Genomic DNA, 16430 nt, shown 5'->3' on the forward strand with positions numbered 1-16430 from the left:
AATATCTTCTTTAGGCCAACCAAAAGATCACCAAAAAACAAAAATAAAAAGCTTGCATACTTTTGGGGGGTGATCTGTTCGTTGGCCTAATAAAGGTATTACAGCAACATGGATTTTGGAACTTTAATACGTGGCAGCCTGAATTCATCCAGAGTAGGGTATTAAGACTGCAATCCTATCCCAAATCGCATACCTATTTACTTGGGGTTAAGCCCCAGTTGAACTCAGTAGGTCTTGTATTTTAGGAGACATATATAGGGTTGTGCTGTAAACGAAATGAATAAAGAATTAAAGTCATTAATATAAGCACTATCTAGATAAAGATACTGCTGGTCAGCTATCACATACACATGCTTTAGAACATAACATTAATCTATGGTTTCTTTCTCTGTTGCATTAGAAAACCCTAGGAGAGAAGATCCAAGACACAATGGTAGGACACAGTGGGTTAGGTCCACGTGACCTGCTTTCGCCTGAAAGCGGCAGCCTAGTAAGGCAGCTGGAGGTCAGGATCAAAGAGCTGAAAGGGTGGCTGAGAGATACCGAGCTTTTTATCTTCAATTCCTGTCTGAGGCAAGAAAGTGAAGGAACAATGAATGCTGAGAAACAACTGCAATACTTTAAGGTAACAAAAACACACACACGGAATTGATGCAAGTTGGGTTGCTGTTGGGAATAAAATAAAATATGAAGTCTCTCTGTGTGTTAGTCCCATGTACCTGCATATTCAATCATGCACACTTAATTCTTTGCACATCTATATAGGGATGTTTCTCTTTTCAATAGCAGAACTTAATTTTAGGGATACATCTTTCTGTACAGAAGCATTTACAAGGAACTAAATAATTTTAGCCTTACATCTTGACTCCTTGTAACTGTCTCATTGTATTCAGTGCTGAATTCGGCATACTGCATCCAGCTTAATGCAGAATTATTGTGTGAATCTAGCACCTAAGTCATAAATTTCTCTTGAATAAACTTGACGTGAATAAGAGAGAAAGGAAAACTCCTACGGTTGCTTCCCATGCTTTGCATCATGGCAGCAGCCTGTGATCCAGTCCTAACCTTCTTGGGTCATTGGTACTAGTGAACAAATGCACTGGGCTTTCTCTGAATCAGAGGTGCAGAACTTCAGATTCAGCAACTAAGCCTTAGGAGAGGTATTTCAACCTTTAAGAATGAATGGGGGGACTCTACAAAAGCTGGGAAACCACCAAACGATTGGTGGTCAAGGGAAAGGGGTGGGGCTTAGGGAAGGGGATGTGGCTGGGACAATTGTGTACTTTCTGGAGGCCTTGGACATGTACCTTCCCTCCCCCTCCCCCCACGGTGCCTGAGAGGGTCTCTTAATGCATGCGTTAAGAGGCCCTTTCATGCCCCCAATAGGTGAGGGAGGGGGGAGAGGTGTGGAAAAGCACACTTTCTGAGGGCCCAGCCATGCTAATTGCAGGGCGTCCAGCAACCTCAAAGGCCCAGTGGATTTCTTACCTCCCATATGAACCTGCCCGCCCTAGGATCATCTTCAGGGGTCCTTGACCAGTATCCCCAGCAAAAGGAACTGAGGCAGTTTACTACTAGGAAGAGGGCCTTTTCTGCTGTGGCACCGCCAGTTTTGGAATGAGCTTCCTCAGCAACCTTTTTCTTCTTTTTAGCTCTGCTGTTTTAAAACTATATTTTAAATCTCTGCATTGTTGCTAAGTTTTATTCTGGTTATACTTTTATATTGTAGCTTTATATTTTTATATTTTATATTGTTTTAAGCTGCACCTTGATGTTTTAATTTTTGTGAACCAGCCAGAGAAATGTAATAAATATTTAAATAAATCCTTATTTAAAAAGTCAGAGCTATCAGAAAACAATGACTATCTAGCTGTAATAAGAACACATCTCTTTTTTATTTTGCAGGGATATAGATAGATCTTCAAGCTATCTTTATCTCATTAAATTTAAAATCCACAATAAATAAATTTTCAAATCCTCCAATAGCCTCTTGGGGAAGTGTACATAAGAGAAGATTGATAGTTAACGATATGAAGTGTAATGTTTAGAACATTTTCTGGAACGTTAGTAGATAAACCTGCTGTGGTTTCATTCAACTTACTTTCTACTTTGCTAAAATACAATCATATTAGTGTTTATTATAGTATGCAAATCATGGTTTCACAAAAGAGCATTTCATATTATATTCTTACAGATGGTGTGCATGATAACCATATACAGAAAACATTTTTTTCAGTAAACAATATAGTTGTTTACTCTTTACTTTTAGATGGCAGTGTTAAAATTTAAATTGTATTGATTGAGTCTATACAAAGCAAAATTTTGTTTTAGGTTTTTCTCTCATTGGAAAAAAAGAGGCTGATTTAGATTTTGAATAGAAATAGAAGTGGCACGCCAATTTAACATGCAAAGCAGAGACGGCTTGGATCTTCTACATGTCTGAATTGCCCCTTAAACTATGTATACCTTGAATATATTGGACCCTTCCACAAGACCAAGTTCTATCATGTGAGGCTCACCATTCGGTGATTTCAGAGTGGTTTTGTACATCAGCTGTTGTACCTTTTGTACCACTGCCCATATTTGAGTTTTTGAAAATAATCCAGGCTATTGTTTTAATTAATTTTCCATAATGTGAGCTCATATTATCTGCTGAAAGTTAAGAAACTATATGTTTTATTTTTGCATTTGTTTAAAAGTCAGCACACAAAAGAATAAAATCAACAATAGTAGCAGTAAAGAGGCAAGAAAATAATAATTAAGATGTTCTAATTGATCTTGTCTTTGCCTTCCTCCTCTCTCCTGTTCTTTCAAACAAAGCATTAGATGACACAGTCACTGGGTCCAGACATTGCAATAACCCATTACAATAAACCATCATGGCTTATTTAACCCTATCATGAGTTATTGTGTCATCTGTCAGGAGTTTTTTTAACCCATGATGGCCAAAATAACCCACTCTGTGTATGACGTTTGGTCCCGATCCTGAAAACCTCCAAGGGTTTATCTGCGTCACCCCCCTTTTTGGTGCACCTGAGATTTTTGCTCCTTTATGTATAGAGGCAGATTTTGAGGATGCATTGGATGCCTCTTGATTAGGGGAGAGGGTGTTTAAAATTTTGTCCAAATCTGGCATACTCCAAGTAGGCCTCATCTAGAGTATTGCATCCATCCAGTTCTGGGCTCCACAATTCAAGAAGGACACAGACAAGCTGGAGCGTGTTCAGAGGAGGGCAACCAGGATGATCAGGGGTCTGGAAACAAAGCCCTATGAAGAGAGACTGAAAGAACTGGGCATGTTTAGCCTGCAGAAGAGAAGATTGAGGGGAGACATGATAGCACTCATCAAATACTTCAAAGGTTGTCACACAGAGGAGGGCCAGGATCTCTTCTCGATCCTCCCAGAGTGCAGGACACGGAATAACGGGCTCAAGTTAAAGGAAGCCAGATTCTGGCTGGACGTCAGGAAAAACTTCCTGACTGTTAGAGCAGTTGCCTGGTGAGGTTGTGGCCTCTCCCACACTAGAGGCATTCAAGAAGCAGCTGGACAACTCTATTATTCTATGATTCTGTGAATCTATGATTCTACTTTAGAGCTACCCCTTGTCAGGATGCTGCTGGAAGCCCTGAATGAACATCTCCCCTCTCTTTGGGATATTGTGAAAGATTAAAACAGGTTGCTACAACGTTGTCAATGGATAAAACAGTGCCAATGCTGGGGCATGGAGACTGCAACAGGACAAGGGGTGGGGGGATGACTCAGATTGCACAAAGTAGCTTATTTGTCTGATTGTGTAGGGGATAAACGTAGCTTATTTTCAAAATAGCTTTAAGTAACATCTGAACTTGGCCTGTTGGGAAAAGGACAACCCACCTGGTATTGTCTGGCCTGCCTGCCTCTCTCACAAATCATTTGGTCTTACCAGCAAATGCATATGCCATGATATTGGGTTCAACTGTCATGCTTGAAGATTTATGCACAATTTCCTACACTTCTTGCTATGTTGAAATGTAACATTTGACATGGCCCGAAACATGTTAAATGAATCACCATTGACTGAACACCCAATTTTAGAAATATCACTATATATTCATTTTTGAGGCCTAATTGTCCATATAGTCTAATAATACAAACAGATGAAGAATAAGCAGTAGACTAATAAAATGGGATGCAACAATAATAAACTATTTGTAATATTTTTTATAACCAGAGAAGCACTAATGATTTACAAAATCAGCAGACATTACAAATGACTTATATCTGTGTATAAGTTCTTATGATTTTATGACAGTCTCAAAGTTAATTATGGCTAAGCAACATAACTTACAAAAAGCATTAGCATTAGAATTTTGTAATATTGCTGCTTTCAGTCCTCAGTTTTAAGTCGTTCCCAGGGCTTAGATCCAGATATCAATCCACAAAAGGAGGTTGGTAGAAGCTGACTTTCCCCCTTCTTCCCTGCCAGCTCTCAGAGCCAACTGAAAATGGATCCCCAGAGTCAGGGCCCCTGCTGAGTGGAGTGGGCTGTGGTACAGGAGAGATCACAGAAAGTAGGGCAGACGTGAGTGAAGCAGAAGGTGTCTTCACCTGATTTCCCACAATGCCTCCCTTTCCCCTCCATGCCATAGTCCACTCCATTCAGCAGGCCTCTGAGCAGCTCTGGGCCACTGGTAGAAGGAGGGACAGAAAGTGAACATCTTCCCCCCCTTCCCCCTTCCTTGGGAAGATACCGCGATACAATCCAGAGTGAGTTGAGGTACCCAGAAACGGGGCTGGTGAGAGAAATCATGGCTGCTTCGAATTTCTTGTTCTCAACACCTCTTTAACCCTATTTTGTCATTTCTGAAGGAAAGTGAAAACATGGATAGAGCAAGGCTCTGGGCCATATATTTCATGTCCAACCTTGATATTGTGCAGTACCAGCACCTCACATTCATTCATTCATTTCATCTCTATATCTGTAAGAGCTCAATAATAATAATAATAATAATAATAATAATAATAATAATAATAATAATAATATATATCCCGCCTGAGTCCCCAATTGAGTCCCCAATAATGGGACTCAAGGCGGCTTACAAGATTATAGCAGGCAGGAACATCATGATCCTCTCCATGCTGGGATTGAACGTACCTATTGCATTTGGCTGGTGTAAATAGGTGAGAATTTCAGTTCAGTTCATTTTTTATATGAATTTACCAATTTTTGCAGAAAGGACTTGAGATTTAAAAAAATGTGGGAGAAAGTGATATTGACAGATTTGTTCAATCTGATGCTGTCCCTGGTTCTCTCATGAAAAGCTGGAGACTGTTTAGTGCTCTGCCAGTCTCTTAGTTCCAGCTGATTCCCAGAATCAGGTGATCATGGTAACGTGACATGACAAGTTTGGCTTTCTCAGAATTCCTTGAAAACAAGGGCTGAATCTACACTATTGCTTTAAAGCACTTTATAACAGTTTTGACAACTGTTGGGGCCCAGGACACACTCCACATACAGTTGTCAAAACTGTTATAAAGCACTTTAAAGCACTGGTTTTAAAGCACCAGCCAAGCAAAACTTTGAATGCAGAAAATTCAAGAATTTCATATTCCAAAATCATTTATAGTAGCAATTGCTTTTGCCAGCATGAGTTGTCTTATTGAGGGATACAATGGGATTTACAGATGATTATTTACCAAGTGGTAAATTAACCAAGGTTTACATGTAATCAGTTAAAAATACAATTGCCTATATTGTCCTGTAAGTGGTAATAATAATAATAATAATAATAATAATAATAATAATAATTTATTTCTTACCTGCCTTTCCGATTAGATCGAGACGGGGAACAACAGCAAGCATAAAATATATAAAATACTCATTAAAAACATAGTATACAATGTTAAAAACAAATATCCTGGTAATCAGGATATCAGAAATCTGGGGAAACAGAGGAATGGTAACATTGTCTACAACACTTGGCTTGACAATACAGACTGTGTGGTTACATTCCCACCATAGACAAGTGGTTACATTCCCACCATAGTATTACTTGGTATTAGTAAATGGTCCTCTGTATAAAGTTATAAGAGAACATAAATAGTCTCTATTTTCCGGTTCTTTACTTGTACTCTTTCATTTCCCCAAAATGTCTCCTCCTGTAACTGGATGCTAGTTTAAACATCAGGTAGCAAAATCTTTAAAATAACAGGTTATCGACAAAACTGCATTTTTTATTCCAGGGAGACATTGTGAAAGATGCCAGCATTTCAGTAATGATATAACCAATCTGTAACCTATTATAATTTCCTTTCAGAATAACTTAATTTTCATATTATTTTATATGACTGGAATTTTAATAGTGTTTTTAATTTAGAAAGAGAAGTATACTACGCATTACTAATTACGTAGGAACATGGCCTAAATAACAGCATACCAAACTATATTCCGTAAATAACAAAGATTTTAAAAAGTACTTAACCCAGCATAAGGAGTGGCACCAAGAAATTAAAAAATGTCATGTGTGGATAATCATAGCTTTCAAAGACAAAATAAAAAAAATCAAAGAGGTATCAATTTTGGACTCTTTATTGAGCTCAGTCCATATATGGTACTGCTGAAGTCAAGCTAAGATAAATACAGGTGCTACTTACTGGCTAACAGTGGAAGATGTTTAATTGTTTTCAAGTAATTTAAAGATAATTTATTTGTACATATATTTCAAAGCCCATAATCTGACAGACATAGTGATGCCTAAAGCACTCAGATTGCATACCAATGAGTCAAACAAAATTCTTAAAGAATCAAAACTTACTTAAAAGAAATTGTTATTAAAGCATTTGATGGCACTTGTATTTTTTCACATGTAAGTAGAGTGAAAAGGAAAATAAGTTCTTTATTAGAAAGGTGGATATTTTTAATAATAAATGTCACATGCCATTTCCAAACTTGTCAGTGAGATGCTCCACTCTTAGAAAAGGATCTTCGCAAGGGAGATGCTCATTGCAGCAATTTGGTGGATAATAGTATAAAAGGTATGTTTTTTAAATGAAGAAAACCAGTTCACTATTTTGAAAGAACTCATAATCTATTTTAAACTGTCATTCAATGTTTCTGACTTGCAATTAGATGGTATTTCCAAAATGTCAGTCCGAGATTTCCCTTCAACCATCACCCTAATAAAATCTGACGGCAAGGATATTATATCCAAACTTTCCCCCCCATAATTAGCATGAAAGATCTCAAACGGGTTAATCAGGAAAGTTGTACAAAGGGTTTCCAATGAATGGCCATGAAAACAGCAGTATGCCTTTTTAAAAAAACTTGTAATATAGGCAAGATGGATGACAATCAGGAGACAAATGTATGAGCAAAGCTGTTTGGAGAGAATAGTTTTGTAGTGTATGATGTATGTTACGCAAATGAGCTTATTAGGACTCTCATCTATTTTATTATTGGTGCCCAATTTAATAGAGGCATTTAAAAAACAATATTTCTGCCTGACTCCTAGGAAGGAAGAAGATACATTGATATAATTGAAAGCAAATGATTGCATGTTGTGCCATTTAATCATGTCATTTTTCAGTGGCTGTTTCTTGCACTTCGCTGCATGCTTATAGAATATTTAGCTTCAGTATAGATTAGGGCCCACCACTGGCAACTGAGCACAGTCCTTATTTTAGGTGGCATTTTCTTTTAACCTTGAAATCACTTAAACCACCCAGATTTGCCAGTGTTTTCTTTAGAAAATGACAAGTCATCATTCACTTCCAGTATGTGACATTTGGGTGTTTTTTTTCATTATTATTTTGAGAGATTACTTACTACTGGTTGTCCTTTTCAAGTCTCTAATGGAAAACCTTATTTTTCATCATTTATGAAGTACATCTAGCTAATTTTTAAGACACAGGGCTCACCGTAGCAAGTGTAAAGAATTACAAATATGGCTGAAATCTCATGGAAGCTTTGAAAACCATTCTGTTAATGGTGGAGTATGTTGATAACTGATCAAGATATCTGGTAAACACAAACATGCACCCCTTTTCTTATTTAACACAGCTTGGCTTTCTAACGGGAACATCCAGTCTCCTAATAAATGGTTTCTAGATGTAGCATAGGGGCCAAACTATCTAGGTCTAGCTAAGGCCAGAGTCATTTCTCAGCTCCAAAAATGTATAGAGAAATGCATATTTTAGGGGAAATTGCATACAAAATGGATATTTTATGAGAAAATCCATATTTTATGGGAAGAATTCTACAAGTTAAATGTGAGGGGTTTTTTTACATTTTAAAAATGCATAAAATGTGATGGAATGGACTTGTGATTGGACTCACGTGAAACTGACACAGATATAGACGGATCTGTTCATCCCTATATCGAAGGCACAAGGAGAAAGGGAATGCGATAAAAGTCAGGAGGTGGAATTAAGCCTATTTGTCCCTTCTTTCTATGTGGTGAGAGAAAAAGAAAGCAAAATATAGCAGCCAGTCATGAGAGAGGCTGAAACAACACATGAAAGAGGAACAGGCACCACCGGATGCCTAGCCATGCCAACTGCTGACTCTGGTCCTGTCTACACCTAAGGGTGTAGAGGGAAGGAGTGGGGAGGATCGCAGACTTACTTGCTTCCGCGATCCTCCCCCAGCGTCTTGACAGCTGTGTGACATCCCAAAAGGAAAGAGGGACGTCGTAGCCGCCATTTCTTTCCTCTTCAACAGAGACAGAGCGCAATTGCGCTCCACCACAATGGTAAGGTTTAAAAAAAAAAAAAAAAAAACCGAACCCGCTCTCCCCCATGGGCACAGAGCCTCCCCGTACAGCTCCCCCACTACTCGCGGGGAGGAAAGGAAGAAGCGGGAGCGGCTGCAACACTGCCCAGTCCACGGATGCTCCCGGGACCATGGGAAACGTTGATTTTTCCGTGGTTCCCAATATCCTATGGAAAGCCTGTGGCCATCCCCACTTGCCCCCAGGATTCCCTGTGCATCATATGGACGCACAGGGACACACAAAAGACCAGCCCAGATTTAATGGCTGGTGTAGACATGCCCTCTGTGCCTATGGTGAGGGTTTTAAAAGTTATACTTGGAGACATACCATTTATAGAACTGTGAAGCATCTTTGGAAATGTACCACATTTAATTCATATTTTCCTTTCTGTGGAGCTCCCTGCCTCTGGAGGTCAGGCAGGCACCAACTCTGTAATTTTCAGTGCCTGCTGAAGACACCCTTGTTTCAAGAAGTCTTCCTTGATTGGCCACCCATGGATTTTGTTGGTATTTTGTGTTTTTTCTTAACTTTTAATATGTTGTTCTATTTTTTTTCATGGTTTAATATGGTGTTTTTCTGTTTACCTTTTATTGTGCACTGCTCCAGAATTCGTTTAGATGTGGAATAGTATATAAATGTAAATAAATAAATAAATAAGTTCCTCTCCCTCTCCATTGTCTAACTCTGAAGAGACTGACAGTAGAAGCTGTATATGGACAGCACTGAACCCTTCATGAACGCTTCACTTCCCCAAAAGTCTCTGAACAGTTTTGCAAATGATGCGGCCACAGTGAAGCTTTAGTGACATGTACACTTCCAAAGTGAACACGGCCACGTGCAAGGGAGAAATGTTAAAAAGAAGAGCATGGACATGTTTGGGTAGGAACTGGAAGTGTCACCGGAGCTTCATTGGTCAAAGCAGTGTTTGATTTGTTGGCCTGTAAATTGATTTTGTAAATTGCAACACTGACAAGTGTATATGAGGAAACTGCCTCAACTTAATAGTTATATTTTGCCATAAAGAGTGGTTTTGAAATTTGTCATTCAACTTTTTTAAAACTCAAAAATATTAAAGGGAGAGAGTTTGCTTATTAAAGAAATAATGGAATTCTGGCCATTATAAGAGTTAGGCAATTGAAAGAGTTATAGAACGCATTTTATTAATAAGGAGAATATCTGTACTTTTTATATTGTATTTTATATTTGAGTTTTTAGATTGTTGGATGTTTTATTATGTTCTTAATGGTTTTAATTTTTGTGAACTGCCCAGAGAGCTTCGACTATTGGGCGATATAAAAATGTAATAAATAAATAAATGAATAAATAAATCTGTATGAAATGTCCACCTGCTAATAAACTCTGCAGTATTACTTTACAATGAAATACACTTAATCATTTAAAGACATCTTCTAATGAAGCCTTATTGGGATTAACATTTTGAACACAAATACTTTTAGGCATTAAAACACCCATTTTAAATGAGATTGCATTGTCTTGTTTACTCTTGTTCATTAATAAGCAATCTGTTAACTGTTAGAACAGTCCAATTGTGCAAGAGGAAGCTGATTAGTAAGTAATTCAACTATATTATGGATATAATCATAATTTTTGTTGAAGACTTTCAATTTAACTATCACTTTCTCATTATTCAGACACATAAAAAGGAATATACATATAGATATTAGATATTCACACCACAGTTTTGCTTTTAGGAATTCAGCTTAACACTTGTAAAGAGACACAAAACTTTCTAAGGTTAAAAAACCACAACTTTCTTATGTGCAAAATGTCCCAAGTGTAATTTTCTTATTATTTTTAACCAATTATAGTATTTAATTTCCCATTTTGGAAATAGCAGTGTCAATTATTGGTTGAAATAATCAGTGTTTTCAAGTTCCAGCATCAATAAACAGCTCTGCTGTTTTCCCCAAAGCTTTTCCTACTATGTGCAATTTCTTAACCCCATCCTGCTGCCACCATATTCTCCCTAGAAGAAAACCTAAAATGCTTGGGTGATAGTTTAGATTTTTCTCATGGGTTTATGTACTTTCATCTGTAACATCCTACAGAGAGAAACAGATGCTGTCACATTACACAATTTAAATTGCCTAGTAAGCTCCTGAATGTGAAAAGGGTCTTCCATGCTATAACATGGTAGAAGATGCTAAATCCACAGCAACTGAAAGCACAGTTTGTGGGGGGAAGGATTCATCTTCCTAAGACACTTGTGTTATCCCCCCCAACTTGGTATTTCTCTTCAAGAAATACTTAACACACTGTAATGTTGACTGCAGATGTGCACTGGAACAAAGAAGAGAATACGATGGACAAACCAAAATAACATAACATAAACAGAAGTGCTCCAACATATAGGATAGTTCAGAAGTTATGTTTGTTCATTACACAAGTATTTACAAAGTAACAGGAATAGTGAAATCATACCTTTATTAGAGCTTACAAATATTCACAATACAGTATGGTTATTTCCTTTCTGTTTTCCTTGATCATCCAGCCCAAGAACGAGTTATGTGTAACTCAAAAGTTGGTACCATGCATTGTAAACCTTGGCTATTCCTAATAAGGCTGACCTTGTGTTTTGTATATATAATAGTGGTTTTGCTGACCCTGTTGCTGTAGTGCTATCCACATATTATATGAGGTAGGATCCAATAATGCCCTATCGCTGGCAGCCAGCACTGCCAATTATGGTGCATATGAGGCTGGCCTCATTTGGGGGCTTGCCCCCGGAAGTGCTACATTGCTGTGGTGGTAGGGGCCACACATGCATTGACACCACTGGTGGAGCCAGCCATGCATGCACCTGGAACTGGCAATGCTGGCTTCCAGAAGTAGAGCATTGTTGGATTCTACACATGGAGTGCAATACAGAGAAAATTAAATAATCTTTTACAGTGCAGTTGTATGTTCACTCAGAAGTAAGTCCCACTGTATTCATGTACTCTCTAGTAAGAGAGCAATCCTAAGAGAAGGGAGTGAAGTGGGTGTTGGGCCACTATCCTCCTCCATCCCAGTCAGGGCTGTTGCTTGCCCAAAATTATAGTCCTCAACCAAAGAAACATTGCAGCACTTCTTCAACTTACCCACACAGAATCTGGGAAGAGGCTTCCTGTTTGACCCTGAGAGTCAAAAGTAAAAAATTGAATGGGTGCTACCTTGTTTGTTTTCTTGTATGCAATATGAACAATTATATTGGGAGCCCTCAAACTAGTGGGACTGAGGGACAATTTCTGAGACAGCAGGTCAGTGTCATCTGCAGAAATAATATAGAAATCTTCAGTAAGGCTAGCCCTAGTGGATATGAATAAATCGGGCCTCACCTTTTAAAGGGTTAAACAAAAAGGAGCCAAGAAATATCCTTGATATTCTCTCGTAGTTATGAGTCAGGGGGTGTCTTCACCATGTCAGGTTGGTGTCATGTCCCTTGGAAACCACACAGCTTCCCTCTCCTGGGGTGGTGTCGGGTAATCCCGACACCAAGGAGGGAGCGCGGGGTTTCTGGGTGGCCATCCAGGGACTGGAGCTGCACCTGCCCTCTTCCTGGTGGAAGGCGACCAATCACAGGTTGCCTTTCACCAGGCACTGCCCAGCCACACCTCCTCTGTGACTCTGGAGCAAGATGAGGGGCTGTCTTGATGTCATCTTGTGCATCCTTGCCTCATTCCGGGAAAAAAAAGACAGGGTAAGTCCCCTACTTTTTTCTCCGCAGCTTTGGCGGAAAGCCCCAGGGTGGGTGCACAATTGCAGCAGCATCGTATAATCAACACCGTGACACTACACACCCAACCCGGGGCTTTCCAAGCATTTAGACAGCTCCAAAGAGATATTGCTTTTAACCATAATGCACCTGCATTCCAGTTTAAATATTGTTCATTAAAGAACCACTTCACTCTGCAAATGACCACTGAATTTTATACCTTAGTAGTGTATAGTACATTGACATTGACCCTTCTTCTGTCCACAGTCCCTCTGCTGTGAAATTAAACAGAGACGACGAGGTGTAGGCTCAGTGTTACGTTTGTGCCAGCACCTCCTTGACGATCAAGATACCTGTAATCTGAATGCAGATCACCAGTCAATGCAGCTGATCATTGTAAATCTTGAAAGAAGGTGGGAAGCAATCGTCATGCAAGCCGTCCAGTGGCAAACTAGGTTGCAGAAAAAGTTGGCCAAACATACAGTAAGTGACATCTGCCTGATATTCTTTTGCTCCCAACTTACCCACCCACCAACTTGGGGAATATTTTTCCAATATCCTTCAGCTAATTTTGATAGGTGCAAAATTATCCTGCACTGCTTCCTCTTTAAACATTTAAAGAAAAAAGGCAGGCGCGACAGTTCTCCTCCAGAGATGTAAACAAGGGCGAGATCCCGCAATAGTTGTATCGCAGGCTCTCCCCTCGTCCATCCTGGAACAACAGGTAGGTCTAGCAAAGGCCTTATTATGAGGATCAAATGGGACATCTGAAATCCCTACCCATGAATGCTGATCTCAGCTCATTGAAGGAAAGATGGGAGACAAATGTGAACAACATTAAAGTGTCACATCTTTTGATGTGGCTTATTTTGAATTATTTATAAAAGACCGTAGGATGGATGTGTTGTTTTCTAAAATACAAGAACAGACACCTTTGCGTCTTTTAAAATACTGCGGGAAAGTCTCTCGGGCAGGTAAATGAGTGTACACAGGATGTCCAGTGTCCAACCTCCAAACTTACAACACTGCCAATTGCTAGGAGCAGGCATCTGATGTTGTCTTTGCCTTCCTCCATCCCATTCCTGATTCGCTCTTACAGGCAGTTGGTGTTACGTGACACTGGTGAAGGAGGAGACAGTCAGTCCAGCTGACCCAGAAGCATACATGTGATGATAAGGGTTTCTGTTTTATTGCACTTAAAATATCAGCAACTGCACTGTTTTTGTTTTTGTTGTGTTCCCACTTTAATTTCACCTTCTAGAACTTACTGTTCTCTTTTGCCTGATGCAGAGGCAAGAGACAGTTGTAAGAAGACCCTGCAGGCTGCTGAACACACAAGGAGTAAGCTGTCACTACAACCAGAGCTACTATCCTCTTTCCCAGGCAAGCTGCTGCTGTGTGTAGCTGCAGTTCCTCTAAATAAGCTGCTATGCCCTAATTAAAGGCTAGTGTTGCTCTTGCAGCAGGAGTGAAGTAGTCTTGTGGCTCTGTTTGGATAGGAATCGATTGGGAGGTGAGGTAGGGGGAGTGTATAAGCACTGTGTGTTTTCTTGATGTCAGGACGCTGGAGAGCTTCACAAGCTCCACACTGCTTTGTTCTCACTTTGCCTGGGGTAACCTAGACTTGTTTGCTGGACTGAATTCTCTTTTACCTGGTAGGGAATACAACTTTCCTTCTGCCAAGCAAATGACAGTCGTTAAGAAGTCTTGGTACACTTATTTGATTTTAATTGTAGGCTTTATTGTTTTGGGGAGCCCTCTCACTACAAATGTATACATTGTATGAATGTATGTACAGGATTCTCCAGTGATAAAAGAGTCCTTAGAATCAGAATGCTGTAGTTGGAACTGAATTTACTTTAATCTGTCTTGCATTCTCTCTCTCTCTCTCCATCTCCGAATTCCAAGCTGGCATACTACAGCATTTCCTTTCATTCAGTTCCTGTGTAGTCATTTCTTGGGCTGATCCCAAGATTGCTTTCTCTGCTTTGCCTATCTTTCTGCACTTGATGGTGTGCCAGTCTTGGCACGTGAATGGTATCCCTGGGAAACGAGTTTTTTTTAAATTTGAGGTTGTCCACAGTATACTGTAATATATGAAAACAAATGGGATGTGTTTACTTCTCTGATGGCATCTGACTTGGTGTTGGCAAGAGTCATTGACAGTGAAAACGCTGGCCTGGCTGATTAGATCATGTCTTACGGAAGTTCAGGAGTTGCTTCCATCTTCTGTTCTTTCTTTTAATATATCTACCAACATTTTCTTTTTCATCCTATTATTATTGCTCAAAGAATATGTTGAAATTACTTGTAAAGAGCTTGGAGATTTCTTTGTTTTTAGTAGCTTTTCAAAAGATCTTTAAAAGTGGTTTACTATGTACCACTTTCACAGTGCAATCCCATACATGTATACGCAGAAGTTGTGTTCAGTGTGGCTTGCTGCCAAGTAAGTGTATAAGGTTTGCACCCTTGATCATTTACTCTTTTGATAAAATAATAATAATTTCATTATTATTATTATTATTATTTATTTATTTATTTATATAGCACCATCAATGTACATAGGACACTTGAATATTCTAACAACCTGAATATCTAATAACAGGTTCCATCTCAGAATATAAGAGTTAAGATTGTTGATCCAATATAATGTTGCTATAGGGTTGGATAAGTGGATGTTGTGCAAGAAAAGGCCTTGCTAGATTGTTTCTCATATTGTCAGCATATGTCAAAATGGCATTTCTCATAAGATTGCCAACTGGAGCAATCCTGAACACCCTTTCACCATCCAGTTCATGTGTTTCCTTAAATGTTTTTGAATAAAGTTTATTTCATCTAATTAAGTGAAAGGGATATGTGAGTTATTCAGATTGACAGGCTGTAAAATTTATTTCCAGTAAAACAAGACAGAAAACTTTGTATTCCGGCCTAGATCAGTCATTTCAAAATAGTGGGTTCTAGGACACCTACAATTGGATTGTCACATTGCCTCAGGTATGAGAGGTACAGGTAGGATTTTACTTGCTGGTCAAAGTTGTAAATAATGAATAGATGAGTCCAAAGCAAATTTCATTCCCATTCTCACTGAAATAGATACCACTTTATTTGCAGTACAAATATGGGTATTCTCAAGGATTGGTCTAGTTCTTCATGCTTGGATGGACTTCAGTTGTTGTAGCCTGAGGATGTTGGCAAAATACTTGAAGGAGTGCAACCTACTTCCTGTATATTCAGCCCTTATCCATCTGGCTAATTATGGGCCTTGCTAGACGAGGCCTTAGCGTGCTTTGAGGCCCGGTTTCCCTGCTGTGCGTCCAGATGACGCACAGGGGAATCCGGGCTCAAGGCGCACTGAAGCCTCCCTTAGCGCGCCATAAGCGAAGTCGCTTATGGCGTGCCTTTTCCGCAGCCCCGGCCTGAGGACGTTTAGCAAGGTCCGTGGCTTTTTGCGGCTACTCACTTACTTGCGAGTAGCTGGGAAAAGCCACGGACAGGACACAGCGCTCCCATCGGGCCAGGGGGGGGATCCCGGGGGGACATGGGGGGGAAGGCCGGACCGGCAGGAGAGGGGGATGGCGGAGGGCGACATGGGAGGCGGAGGGGGATGGCGGAGGGCGACACGGGAGATGCAGGGGGATGGCGGAGGGCGATACGGGAGATGGAGGTGGGCGGAGGGCGACACGGGAGACGGAGGGGGATGGCGGAGGGCGGCACGGGAGACGGAGGGGGATGGCGGAGGGCAACACGGGAGACGGAGGGGGATGGCGGAGGGCGACACGGGAGACGGGGACGGGGAGGGAGGGAGGGGAAAGAGTGGGCAGGGGGCTTAATTAAAAAAAGGGTGGGGGCTTAAGTAAAAAAACCCCTTACCTTCTCCGGAGTCTTCGGGCCGCACGTGGCCCCTTTAACAACAACAACAAAAATGGCCGACACTGCAGGGCTTCCATAGTCCCTGTGCGTCGGC

The 16430-nt window shown here is 40.1% G+C and overlaps 1 protein-coding gene across 3 annotated transcripts in view; it reads left to right on the forward strand.

Moving 5' to 3' along the window:
• Positions 1–16430, forward strand: part of AKAP6 (A-kinase anchoring protein 6) — a 314138-nt gene that overhangs the window by 269001 nt on the left and 28707 nt on the right. For all 3 annotated transcript variants that reach the window (XM_063117789.1, XM_063117791.1, XM_063117790.1), the window contains 2 exons: positions 401–625; positions 12734–12949. In XM_063117789.1, coding sequence (XP_062973859.1) covers positions 401–625; positions 12734–12949 — 441 coding nt within the window. The remainder of the gene's footprint in view (positions 1–400; positions 626–12733; positions 12950–16430) is intronic.

This window comes from Elgaria multicarinata, chromosome 2, assembly GCF_023053635.1.
Source record: "Elgaria multicarinata webbii isolate HBS135686 ecotype San Diego chromosome 2, rElgMul1.1.pri, whole genome shotgun sequence".
NCBI lineage: Eukaryota > Metazoa > Chordata > Lepidosauria > Squamata > Anguidae > Elgaria > Elgaria multicarinata.